The sequence below is a fragment of the Phodopus roborovskii genome, unplaced genomic scaffold (assembly GCF_943737965.1).
Source record: "Phodopus roborovskii unplaced genomic scaffold, PHOROB, whole genome shotgun sequence".
Lineage (NCBI taxonomy): Eukaryota > Metazoa > Chordata > Mammalia > Rodentia > Cricetidae > Phodopus > Phodopus roborovskii.
In genome coordinates this window covers 34,157,853-34,171,361 of record NW_026126416.1, presented here as the reverse complement: position 1 = coordinate 34,171,361, position 13,509 = coordinate 34,157,853, and the positions used below count along the sequence as shown (strand labels likewise).

The following is a 13,509-nucleotide window of genomic DNA, read 5'->3' as shown; positions in this document are numbered from 1 at the left end:
CAGTAAGGACACAAGGAAGGAAGGAGGTTGGGGTGATAAGGCTCTCTCAACTCACACATTTCACTGATTTGAGGAAGTTCTCCCTAGGGTTTCAGGGTGAAAGGAAGCAGACCAGCATCTCAGGCCAATCTTATTTTTCCTATGGTTAGTCTAATTACTGAAAGGGAACTGGAACACAAAGAGGTCATTTGACTTATTCATGACCACACTGCAAGCCACAGGACAAAGATAGCACCCCAAACACTTGGTGTCAAATGGAGTGCCATTTCAAGAGCCTGGGTAAATCTCTATGAATATAGAGTGACTTTGGAGCTCATATGAGGTTTGGTTTGGGTTTCACCTTTTTAAAGACTAATTACTGAAACTGCCACTTCTAAAATGGCTCAGAGCCCATAGCTAAAACTTACTGGAGCCCCTTTAATAGAGATTTGCCTCAGAATTAATCGAGATGAGTGGAGATCTGCAACCTTCCTCTCTTACCTCTGCCAGGTTTCCTCTAAATCAACCTTCTGCCATCTTGTACCAAAATGTCTGGTGTGTGTGTGTGTGTGTGTGTGTGTGTGTGTGTGTGTGTGTGTGTTTGTGTGTGAGTGTAGGTGCCCTTAGAAGCAGATGTTGGAGCCCCTGGAGTTGGAGCTTGACTGGTGTAGATATCAGGAACTAAGCTTAGGTTCTCTGCAAGAACAGCAAGTGCTCTTAATCTGAGCCATTTCTCCAGCTCCCAAAATATCTAATTTTGAGGTAGAAAACAGGAGGTAGAGGTATGAAAAGGCTAAGACTTTGCCTTGATTACAGAACCTCTACTTTCTGTCTTTCTGTCCTAGGGCCAGCTGCTCTGCGGCACAGTTTCTCAAGGCCTTGCCACTTTTCTTCCTTGTCATTATTGAGGAAGAATGGTTTTCTTTTATCATTCAGGATGAAGGAAAACCTTAGCCTTTTTCTTTTAATCCTCCCCATCTAGCTGAAGCCATTAGCTGGCCCTGGAGGGATAGTGCGGTCTGCCACCTGACCCACGGACAGAGGTGGCAGCTTGACAGCTTGGTTCAGTGCCAGATTCCATCATTGTTCAGACTTCCCCAGGGTCTACCTTTTATGTCAAGTATATCCTATTGACCAGTAGCAATAGCACTGAAGTTAACACCGGTAGTCGATAACAAAAAAGAGGTGAGAAGAGGGTATCTGGAAATTACAAAATATTTCTATCATTAAGTAAGTATATGGTATGGGCTGTGTGGCACATCTCCTTCTCAATAAGGCAAATACTTGATTTAAAAATGAGCAAGTGTGGCTGGGTGGTGCGGCGCACGCCTTCAAACCTGGCACTCAGGAGGCAGAGGTAGGTGGATCTTTGAGAGTTTAAGCCTAGCTTGGTCTAGAAAGCAAGTTCCAGGACAGCCAGTGCGGCTACACAGAGAAATCCTGTCTCAAAACAAACAAACAAACAAAAAGAACAAAAGTAAATCAAAACAGAAAAAGAGCAAGTATCCTCTGAAGTTTTTAGCCACACTGCTCATCATTATGAATTCACTGTTACCCAGGAGCCACAGCCCCAGAACCTTACAACATTTCAGCTCAGACTGTCAGAGGCATGCATTATAAACACACACAAAGTGAGTTCCAGGACAGCCAGGACTATTATACAGAGAAATCCTGTCTGGAAAAACAAAACAAAACTATCTAAGAGCATTTATTGCTCTTGCAGAGGACCTGGGTCCAGTTGCCAGAACCCACATGGCATCTCACAACCACTTGTAACTTTGGTTGCAAAGGATCTGACATCTTCTGGTCACCATGGGCTCTTATTCATACGTGGTGTACATAAATTCATACAAGCAAACACACATACACATAAATAAAATAAATAAAATCTTTTCTTTCTTTCTTTTTTTTTTTTGGAGACAGGGTCTCTGTATATAGCCCTGGCTATATACACTCACACTCATAGATTTTGAGTTAATGGCCTGCCTCTACCTTCCTGAGTCCTGAGATTAAAATGTGCCACCATGCCTGGCCAAATAAGTAAATCTTAACAAACATACAAAAACAAGAGGCTGGCAAAGGCTTCTAGCCCCCTTCCATAGCATACCTCTGTCTTTACTTTCCTCCTTCCAGGGCCAACAGTACCACCCACACTACACAGTTGTTCCAATGAGAGTTTTATACAGACAACTCAAGCTTCACACGAACAACAACACAATAAACAGTAAATGCAAGCTCAGTTGGGAAAGTTGCCACAGGGAGCAAAGTTTGGAACTAATCAAGAGTTGTGTCAAACACTAAACTGTATTTACAAGTCTAATTTGGAACTTGATACAGAAAGAGGCTGGGGGAGAAGCCATAAAATAGAATATATATCTACACAGATACAAACACCCACGTTTTCACACTCCCCCCCCCCCATTTTTGACACAAAGAACATAGAAAAGCCCGTTTCCCTTGAGTCCTTCTATTTACGATGAGTATGTGAGAAAGCTCCACGGGGGGCTTGGACTCCAGGAGGCTGACCTCACTCTCCTTGGCTACACCTGCTCCTGACTACTTAGCTTTGGAATGCATCACACACACACACACACACACACACACACACACACACACACACACAGAGGAACACCTGGAAGTGAGAAAAAAACATGGTTAGCTTAACCGGTACATTATATACAAGAGCCCCAGTGTCTCCCAGCACTTTCACACCCTGCTCTTCGCTGGATCCTTGCAAACCTCTAACCTGCAGCAACAGAGCTCACACATGCCAGTTCCAAGCAAGCCCTCAGGGGCCAGCAGCTGTTTGCTTTGTGGATTGGAAGTCTGGGCATTTTCTCTCCCTGGATTTCTCTTTGCTGCCATGCTGTCAAGCTCTCCACCATTCCCCCAGGGCCTCAGACAGCTGCTTGGCTTATGTGTGTGTAATTTATTGTTCTCCTGCTGCTGGCTTGTCCCCGGCCTCTGTCTTCTCCGCCTGCGATTCTGGAGGGATGAGAAACTGGACCTCCTCTGTGCTGATGGCAACTTTATCTGGCTGAAGCCACCTTTTGAAATGTTCCAAGGTGCTACAAAAGAGCAGAAGAATGACTAGGTCAGGCCTCGCCGATTAATTACTTAATGACTAGCTCTGTTACTCAAATATTGCCTTCCCGCCCACCATCAGTTGCTTCCCACCTCTGCTTTTCCCTGCTAAGGCGCAGGGACAACGGACAACCGACAACGTGCTACTGCTCTGACAGCTGCGCATCCCGGCAGCTCAACAGCGCCATTTACCCCCTAGTGGGCACTTTGGCTCTAAGCAGCGCAAGAGCCCCTTCATAGCAGGGCCTCTGAAGGCTTGAGGAGAATAGCTAAAGAGCTTGTGCCTCAGTTTTATCTTTTTTTCCTCAAATCTGAAAAGGAGAGAAATTGTTAAGAGAATGAAACAAATAAATACCAAATTATGGGTGAGATGGAAAAATAGATCTTTTCTACTTAGACAGCGTGTGTCTCAATTACATTAACAGAGTTTATTTGTAAGAACAGTAATTTGGGAGCGGGATGATTAAAATGCCTTTAATCCCAGCACTCTGGAGGCAGAGGCAGCCAGATCTCAAGGAGTTAGAGATCAGCTTGGTCTACAAAGTACGTTCCAGGACAGCCAGGGCTGTTACACAGAGAAACCCTGTCTCCAAACCAAGGGTGGAAAAAAATAAAAAGACCCTAGATAGAAACATCTGAGCATCCAATGTTCCACCAAGTGCTCTTTTCATTTGCCTGTGGAGAGAGGCGGGGCTGGTCAGTTGTCATGTTCCTGTTTCCCTCCCACCTCCCTTAAGCACCCAGGATCCTAGATCAATAGTTATTACACATTCACAGTAACATATAAATGACTAGATATAATATGAACTCCATGCTATGCTCTTTAATGACACGGACACGTAGCAGCTAAGTATTGGTGGTTCGCACCCACAGTTCTCAGCACTCAGGAGGCTGAGGCAGGAGGACTGTCACAAGTTCAAGGCCAGCCTGGACTACAGAAAGAGACCACATTGCTAACCAACTAACCAAAGAAACAAAAAGCATAAAGCCATAGGACTGTGTGTTTAACAGTAGCATCTCTCACATGAGGAATCTCTTACCTGGCCCTCATGGAATGCAAATTTGCCTGTTTAAAATGCAAATTTTGAGTATGAAAACAAAAGCCTAACTAAGTTACTATTTCCCAATAGTTTCCCATAGCTATGTTTTCCCATCTTGTTCTGCCAAATGACAGAAGTACTCCTACAGATGTAAGAGGAACAGAGCCCAGTGCTAGAGGTCAGGTTAAGCAGTAGGCTGATTAATACCCACAGCTCAAGAGAATCAGGTGAAAGGCATTTGCTCTTCATTACCACCCTTTTTATGGAACTGTTCAATTATTTCTATAGAAAAGGGAAAGTCAAAACAAAAGGGGGAGCTCACTTAGTTTTATGTGTGATTACACAAGCAGAGTAGTCTGACTACAGAGAGAAGGAATTCTTTCTTGACTATGCAAGAGAAAGTTTTGGTTTCTTTTTGTGTGTGTGTGCTTGTTTTGTTTTTTTTTTGTTTTGTTTTTCAAGCCCGGGTTTCTCTGGTCCTGGCTGTTCTGGAACTAGCTCTGTAGACCAGGCTGGCCTCAAACGCAGAGATTCACTTGCCTCTGGCTCCCAAGTGCTGGGATTAAAGGCATACACCATCACTCCCAGCCAAAGTCTTAGAGTTGGAGCAGAGTATGCCAAGTAGAGTATGAATGGGTCAGAAATCTTTGTAGGTTCAAATTGTCTGTTTGGGGAAGTTTCAGACTCACTTATGTTGAGCCATTACAAATAGGAAAAAAATCTATCTTGTAAGCCTTCTGAGAGTAGTTGGGATGACCTTAAAAATGTTATACTGATTTCTGAAGGGTCTGAGGGTATGCTGATTAAAAATGTATGAAGTATGATGATGATATTTTATTCAGATATTGGCCTTGATTCCACCAGAAGCATCTTTACATGTCACAGTGGGACTTTCAAAATCAATATTAACTGTGTGTTGTGAGCTAAAGTCATTTTCCCCTAAGGACTTTACTTAAAAAATTATAATTATTTCTCCCACCAATTTTTTAAATTGTGTGTGTGTGATGCACATGTGTGGTATATGTGTGTGCAGGTACAGGGCCCTTAGGATACACTCAGAGGTGAAAAGAAGACATCCAGTGTCTTGCTCCATCAGCCTCCACCTTATTCCTTTGAGACAGGCTCTCCCACTGAACCTAGCATAGGTCAGTGATTTTTACAGAGGGCCACAGTAAAGAGACTGCTTTCGGTTTCAGAGACGTTGGTCTTTAAAACAGTGTTGAGAGCTGGGTGTTAGTGGTGAACACCTTTAGCCCCAGCTCTCGGGAGGCAGAGGCAGGTGGATCTCTGTGAGTTTGAGGCCAGCCTGGTCTTCAGAGCTAGCTCCAGGACAGGCTCCAAAGCAATACCGAGAAACCCTGTCTTGAAAAACAAACAAACAAACAACAACAACAAAATAAATAAATAAAACAGCGTTGAGTTGAGACTGTAAGACCACGGGGTCTTTCAAAGTTGAACTAAATGCATTTTGCATTATGGTATAGTCATGAGCTTATGAGGGCCAGGGAGTGAAATGTCATAGTTTGAATGAAATTCTCTCTCTCATACTCAGACATTTGAACACTTGGTCTCCAGTTGGTGATGCTGTTTGGAGAGGATTGGGAGGTGTGGTCTTGCTTGAAGATATGCACCACTGAGGGAGAGCTTTGGGGTTTCAAAGCCTCCCATCATCTCAAGTTTACTCTTTCTGCATCCTGTTTGTGGCTCAAGATGTAAGCCTTCAGCTTTCTGCTCCCATCTGCAGTTTCCATGCCTACCTGCTGTCATGCTTCCCCTCTGAACTGGAAGCCCCAGATAAACCCTTCCTTCTGCAAGTTGTCTTGGTCACAAGGTCTTATCACAGCAACATAAAAGTAACCAATACCATCCTCAAGCACCAAGCAGTGTCATTACATAAAAGATGCTTAAAAAAATGTGTTTGTTTGGCTGGGCATTGGTGGTGTCAATCCCAGCCTTCGGGAAGCAGAGGCAGGTGGATCTGTGTGAGTTTGAGGCCAGCCTGGCTCCAAAGCAATACAGAGAAACCGTGTCTTGAAAAACAAAACAAAATGAAAAATTTGTTTGAACCACACACTTTTTTTTTTTTCAAGACAGGGTTTCTCTGTGTAATCTTGGCTGTGCAGACCAGGCTGGCCTCAAACTCAGAGATCCACCTGCCTCTGCCTCCTGAGTGCTGGGATTAAAGAGATGCACCTCCACTGCCTGGCTGATCCACACACATTTATTGAGTGGCTCTAATAGGACAAAAGGTCTATGGCATGGAGCTTAGGAGTTAAGAAAACATGGTTCCAGCTACTGCTTTCCTACTCCCGTCTCCAGGGCATCATATCCTTAGAAATGAAGACAGTGGTTCATCCTCAAATCTACTTAATCTGTGGCCAAAATGTAGCTGAGGGTATTTGTCATTCTAAAAATCTTTTGTTGCTCTAAGGGCAAACTGGACAATCTTCCAAGGGCTGATTTCAGCTCAAAGAGACATGAGTATAAACTGATGCCAGTACTGTGATATCACTGTCTCTGAGTTCTTTAGTGAATGAAAGTACACTCAGTGAAATCAGCTGTCAATTACCTCTCATCAGAATCAAGTCCATCCACAAAAAACTCCGATGCTAACTTCTCTTGGAGGAACCGATCCCAGCATTCCTTCTTAGCTTGGGCCAGAGTTCGAAGCATGTCCTTGGAAGTTACTTCCTCATTTAAACCTTTGATTCTTCTTAGTTTCTTCTCTGAGAGAGAAAAGAGTATGAGCCAATATCAGTTATACAGCAAGTTTAAGGCTAGGCCAGGCTACAGAAGACCTTGTCTCAAATATCCAACCCAACAGACCAGAAAACAACAGCATCAAAAAACCCTTTTACTGATGAACACATCCAGTCGCTGAAAACCAAACCAAAACAAAACAAAAAACCAAACCAAAACAAAACAAAGCCCTCATTTTAGAGGAAAAATGAAAGCTGACTGAATGTTTCTTTTCCAATCCCTCACTATCTCAAGTAAATGTTTAACCCTAGAAAAGGAGCCAGGTTTTTATTTTCTTTTCTTTTCTGTTTTTTTTTTTTTTTTTTTTTTTTTTTTTTTAAATCATGGAAGCCCAGCAGGTGTCTCTCTAAGGAATGCTTGTTTTCCCTGGCTTGGCATGTGTATTTCATCTCCTGTTTTCAACTCCTTGAAAGCAATGTCTCAAGTGGTTTTTCTTCTAGTTACAAGGACATGAAGTGGTTTCCAACCGTCATAAGAAAGCGTTAGAGAAAATGAAGAGACCCAGTGGTTCATTAGATGCTAAAACTGACTTGATGGGAATGCAATAATAAGAGACCTTTAGGATGTCTATGTGGAATTAAATTCTTGATTAAAGAAAAATGTCTTCCAACATTTTCAAAAGTTCCTCAATTTGTGGCCTGGATGTTGGATCCTAATAAAAACAAATATCTTGTAATCCCTTTGAGAGTGATTCACAAGGCTTCCTGTTGATAGATGCTTAATTACTCTTCTTTGCATTTTAATTGTTGAGGAGACCTCTTTTGAAGCACACAAAGAATGACATCACCATTACTTTCTGCCTTAATTTAGTCTTCAACTGTATAATTCAGTCATGTACTTTGTAATGTTCTAGTCAAGGACAAGCTACATATGTCATGGTGAGAGTCTGGCTCTCACCTTCCTGCCCTTTCAGCCATTCTGTCCTGTTGCATGTGGGTAGGAGCCTCATGAAGTGCTGTGTTACATGGGCTGGGGGAGGTTGACTCAGGGGGACTCCATCTACACAGCTATTGGGGAAAGGCATCATCCATATTGGAAGATTTTCAGGTTTAGCTGCTTTGGGGTCACCCATGCTCCTGTAAGTGGCCCTTCACCTATGCCCTTTAAACAAGCCCTACACACCATTTGGTTCCCCAGGGTGAACTTCCGTGTTATAGTACTTAGTCTTGTCAGTGGGACCCCACAAGGAAGGGGTAGACACCATCTCCCCAGGAAAGGAATATTCAAAACAACAAGTGACTGATAGCTGCTTGAAGGATGGACATCAATTTGAGAACCAACGGAAATTTTTTAATGTGTAGTCTTGTTTCCATTTCTAAAAATGTTACATCAGCTAACAGCCACTGACCAAAACAATAAACACTTTGAATTTCTGTCAGTCACAGGCAAGAGCTCACCCATGTGAAATACCTGAAGCTGATAAACATTAATGTTTCTTTTCCCTTAAGGACATAAAAAGGATAGTGTGCATCTAACATTTATTTGGTTAATTTTTTTTTTACTATTGCACTTTTCAGTGGATTCTTTTCGGCATAAGTTTATTTGGCAATAAAAACAATCTTCAAGTTGTCTGGCCTTAGTTGTCATGGAATAGGTACTCTTTGAAGCTAGAATGAGCTTGCCAGGTTCCCAAGCGTGTGGTTTTAATAGGCAGGCTGACCCAGGCACTTTGGCTTATTCCAAACAACAATCACCTAATTCTTTTCTGGGCTGCAAAAAGGCTCTCAGCTTCCTCTCAAGGAACTTTTAGTTACCAGTTAGTTTCTTAACAGATTTTAGGAAAGGCCAGTAGAACTTTAACTTTCCAACTAATTTTATTCACCAATCAACATCATCATCATCGTCCCCAAGAGTGTTTCCTTTTTTCTTTCCTTTCCTTCTCTCTTCCTTCCTTCCTTCCTTCCTTTCTTTTTCAAAACAGGGTTTCTCTGTGTTGACTGTCCTGGAACTTGCTCTGTAGACCATGTTGCCCTCAAGCCTGGAGATCAGCCTGCCTCTGCCTCCCTAGTGCTGGGATTGGATCAAAGGCAAGTGCCACTACTGCCCAGATCCAAGAGTGTTTCTTATAAGCTCTGGTCATGTGCTACCTACCAGCCAAAGGATCTGATTTTTTCCCAGGCTGCTGCCTCTTATCACTGTGGAGCAGATGTTCTGTCTACCACAAACAGAACTCTTTCATCCCTTGGCCCTGACAGCAGACGCTACTCTTCTCGGCTGGCTCGCTCACACATCTCACGAGGATCCCACATCATGTCTTCTGTCTTTCCAACTGCATTTTTCTCATACCTTTTCCTCTAGCCATCATTAATGAACTCCCTTTGTTCTCCCTAGATATTTGCTAGCAATCACCTGAGCTCTGACCCTTCTTTGTGTCCTTCACATACCTAACAGAGGGCTTAGATTTGACTCCCACCCCTGTAAAAATAATAAAATATTTAAAAACTCCATGGGATTAAACTTCTTCAAATAGTAATTTCTAGATTTGGTTTTGGGACACATGGCTTTTACCATAATGAAAAACATTTAGGGAAATAGATTTATCCTGATTTAAACAGTATACTTTGTAGAGATGAACTGAAACATTACATGCCAGCATGAACTCACCCATAAAACAAACAAACACAGAAAGACACCCTACAGGTTAATAACTATGGAATTTTCTTGAAGGAAGTAAGAGGAGTGATGAATATCTAACATTTAATTAATTTTTGTTTTTTAGGAAAAAAGGTGCCAGGCATGGTGGTGCATGAATTTAATCTCAGTAGTCAGGAGGCAAATCTTAGTGTGTTCAAGGCCAGCCTAATCTACAAAGTGAATTCTGGGAGAGTCAGAGCTGTTACATAGAAAAATCCTGTCTCTGGGGAAAAAAAGTGTGTGTGTGGGGAGGCATAATTGCTTAACACACTGCAAAAAAGAGTATTAGGCAAAAGAGTATTAGTCATGGCAGTAACTATCAATCCTACTGTCCTTGTCATTACTCTCTACAAGATGGGATCATTTAACAATGCTAATATAGTTAATATTTAGAATTGTTATGGTTTTTATATACAAGTTAAAAAGTATAAAGGGGCAGAGGGAAGCTGGGTGTGGGCAATTGCCCTTGTAATCCCATCACTTAGGAGGTGAAGGCAGGAGGTTCAGAAGTTCAAGGTCAACTACATAGCAAGTTCAAAGCCAAACTGGGCTACATGAGACCTAAAAAGCACAAGGGCTAGGGTGAGGGCAGAAGAGAGGGAAGGGAGGGGAAAGAGACAGACAGACAGACAGAGACAGAGAAACAGAGAACTTACCTAGAGATGCTAAATACACTTCTGAATCATGCAAGGGAGCCCAGGGCTTAGCTGGCTGGACTGGCTCCATGTGGCCTTCCCCTGCAGGATGTGGATCCATAAAGGAGTCTGAGAAGGCATTCTCGGCAACATCTTGGGCAGGATTTGGCAGACAAGAACAGATTTCAGCCCAGAGATCCCGGCCAGATTTTGTAGCTGAAGAGTCAAGACTCTCAAACATTTTCATTTGCAGTCTGAGCTGAAAAAACAAAACAAAACAAAATTAAAAAAAAAAAAAAAAAAAAAAAACCTCAGTGAGTAAAGACTAGCTCCAATACAGTATGATGCTGACTGTGGCGCATGCCTTTAGACCCAGAACTTGGGAGGACACAGAGGCAGTCATATCTCCATAAGTTCCAGGACAGCCAAGAATACGCAGTGAGACTTTGTCTCTAATTAAATGAGAGAGAGGAAGAAAGAAAGGAAGGAAGGAAGGAAGGAAGGAAGGAAGGAAGGAAGGAAGATGATTCAGAGATTAAGAGCACCAGATGCTCTTGCAGAGGTCTAGAGTCCGGTCTTCAGCATCCACAAGGCAGTTTACAACCATCTTTAACCCAGTTCCAGGGCATCCAATGTCCTCTTCTGGCTCTGTGGGCACGAGGCATGCATGTGGTGCACATACATACATGCAGGCGAAACACATATAAAATAAAAAAAGTCTTTAAAAAAATATAGTATAGCCAGGTGTGGTGGTGCACACCTTTAATCCCAGTACAACAGAGGCAGAGGCAGGGGGATCACTATGAGTCTGTAGGCTGGCCTACATAGCAAGTTCCAGATCAGGGTTTCATTGTGAGACCCTATGTCAAAAAAAAAAAAAAAAAAAAAATTCACACATACACACACACACACACACACACACACACACACACACACACACACACCCCGAATCTGTGAAGGAGTCTGAGAAGCGCATTAAAGGAGCCCAGGGCTTTACAGCTGACTGGGCAGAAGAGTCTGCTGCCTCCAGATGGCCTTAACCTGCAGGATGAGAACCCATCAAGGAGTGGGAGAAGCTACAGCCCAGCCCTGCATTTTATATATTCAATAAACACAATAATATCTGTGTTAGCCAGGAGTTGGTGGAGCACACCTTTAGTTCCAGCACTTGGGAGGCAGAGGCAGGTGAATCTCTGAGTTGGAGGCCAGCCTGGTCTACAGAGACAGTTCCAGGACAGGTTCCACAACTACAGAGAAATTCTATCTGGAAAAGCAAGCAAGCAAGCAAGTACACAAACAAACAAAGAATATCTGTGTTGTTTCCACTGTGCACAAGTAGCTAGCTACACTCTTCCCTTCAGATCTCCAACACACAGCTGTTCCATCATCAGTCAATTAAAGCCTGTCTTCAGCAGGGCACAAACTGACAGTCTTACATAAGAAAACAGCAAAAATGTTGCTTGGTGAAAACTGTCTGTCAACGAGTCCTCTCCTAATGCATGGACATTCACTCACTACAGTAGCAGCTGGGCTATATACTTCAAATTCCTCCACACCCCTATTCATACTCTTTACCACTTAATTTTGTATTACTATTTTAATTGCCCATATTTATGTAGTAAAAGTGTGATAATTCAATAAATGTATGCAATGTGTAATCAACCAGATAATTAGCACTGAATAAAAACACTGAAAAGAGGCATTTTCAAAATTTTACAGACACAGTTAGGTGTGGTGGAGCACATCTGTGATGCCTGCACTCAGACGTCTGAGGTAGAAAGATTATGAACTCCAGAAACTGGTGAGGAAGAAGGAAGAGAGGCAGGAAAAAGACGAGGACGAAGCGGGAAGAAGAAATAAGATCGAACGAGTAGTTTGCTCAAAGCTGCAACGCTGGTATTTGATATTTTGCTTCCAAAGTCCTTATTTTTACCCAGCACCAACACTGCCTGCTTGGGAAACACACTGAGCCGCCCACGCTGAGACTGATGAGAAGGGCTACGCGCAGAGCCTAGGGATTTCCATAACCATCTAGATTTATAGACTAGGTCGACAGCTTCTTGCAAGAGGGCTTTTAAAGATCAGGAAAGCTGACGAGGGTAAAGTCTGAAAAATTCCACTCTAGACAGCGCGAGGGCCCAAAGTAAGAGGCACAGATCCTCCATCGAAGTCCTGTGAACACACACAAACCCCAGGTCTGCTTTCACCAGGGAGCCTGCAAGTCCCTGACCCCGGAACGTCCAGAACAGCAGAGGAAACCATGTGTCCAGATCCCAGGCCTCAGTCACCACAGGCCTCAAGAATTGACTGGCCTTGATGATCCGGTTCCTGATACCCTCAGCTGTGTTCCGGGGTCAGGCCTTAGGAGATGCTAGACACTGGACACCGTGGCCCCTCACCTACCGCAATCACCTGCCCAGCAGTCTCCAAACGCCCGGCTCTGCTCTGTCGCTGGCAGTCAGGAAGAAGCAGTGAGGGGCGGAGTCTCTGAATGACGGAATCCAGGAGCCTTCCAATTGATGCTTGATTTTCTGGCATCCTGTGAGTTGATTGGTAGAATCGAGTCAGTGACGCCCAGAGGGCGGGCTGTCGGTGGGCGGAACTAGTAGTTGCCAGGGAACGGTGGAATCGCTTTTCCAGAGTTTCCTCTCCAAGACAAGATTGATTCTTGGCAGGTCCCAGAGTTCCAGCTTTCCACCCAGGCATCCCGACTCGGATAGGGAAGCCAGTTTTCTAGACTTTTCTTGGTCCCCAGAAGTCTTGATTTCTAAAATCCTTCTGAAAGAAGGTGCCTGCTTGTCTCCCATACCTAGGTGGTTCGCAAAGCCCCGAGGCTTTAGGCTCAGCTCTTTCCACCAGTCCTTGCCTGGACTGTTTTCTGTGTATTTCCCAGTCTTGGGTAAAAATACGGATTTGGGGAAAATAAGTCGTGTATCATTTACCTCCTAGACAATTCTATGAATATTTGTGTTGTCTTTACCCCTTGGCTACCCCACATTAGAGCATGTCAGTGACACAGAACATCAGGGCCTCATTCACTAACTTCTGAGACATTCCTTTATTTAGTTGAAAAAATACCAAGCTCCTACTCCGCTCTAGGTATTGTGAATGTGAATTTAGGACACACAGGACACACAAGACTGGGTATGGGCGCCCAAGATCCTTTCAGCTTAGTGTAGGAGGGTGTTCACCAGAGAAACAGACAAATTTACTAATGGTGCCAAAGAATTATGGAGGATGAGGGTAGTGTGGGGAGGAAAGAGAGGAGAGAGAGAGGAGTGTGTGTGTGTGTGTGTGTGTGTGTGTGTGTGTGTGTGTGTGTGTTTTATAACACCTGCAATAGCCAGGCATGGTGGTGCATGCCTGTAACCGCAGCA

General features: G+C 43.5%; 1 protein-coding gene across 2 annotated transcripts; it reads right to left on the bottom strand.

Moving 5' to 3' along the window:
• Positions 1 to 2,264: 2,264 nt before the first annotated feature.
• Positions 2,265 to 12,631, bottom strand: Ccdc32 (coiled-coil domain containing 32). Of its 2 annotated transcripts, none has more exons than XM_051183692.1 (4): positions 12,536 to 12,631; positions 10,154 to 10,391; positions 6,673 to 6,829; positions 2,265 to 3,047 (listed from the first exon to the last, which is right to left on the bottom strand). In XM_051183692.1, exons 2-4 carry the CDS (start codon positions 10,377 to 10,379, stop codon positions 2,909 to 2,911), a joined length of 522 nt encoding a protein of 173 aa, XP_051039649.1. In that variant the 5' UTR covers positions 10,380 to 10,391; positions 12,536 to 12,631; the 3' UTR covers positions 2,265 to 2,908. The 2 variants fall into 2 exon arrangements, with proteins under 2 accessions (XP_051039649.1, XP_051039648.1); XM_051183691.1 differs by having other exon boundaries at positions 10,154 to 10,386; positions 12,536 to 12,624.
• Between the last annotated feature and the right edge of the window lie 878 nt (positions 12,632 to 13,509).

Excerpts from the sequence above, each read along its gene's own strand:
- Ccdc32 (XM_051183692.1), bottom strand. The coding sequence starts at position 10,379 with ATGAAAATGTTTGAGAGTCTTGACTCTTCAGCTACAAAATCTGGCCGG. Across the intron at positions 6,830-10,153 it reads AGTGTATTTAGCATCTCTAG|AGAAGAAACTAAGAAGAATC; the intron begins GTAAGTTCTCTG and ends TTTCTCTCTCAG. Across the intron at positions 3,048-6,672 it reads GGACTTGATTCTGATGAGAG|CACCTTGGAACATTTCAAAA; the intron begins GTAATTGACAGC and ends GCTCTTTTGTAG.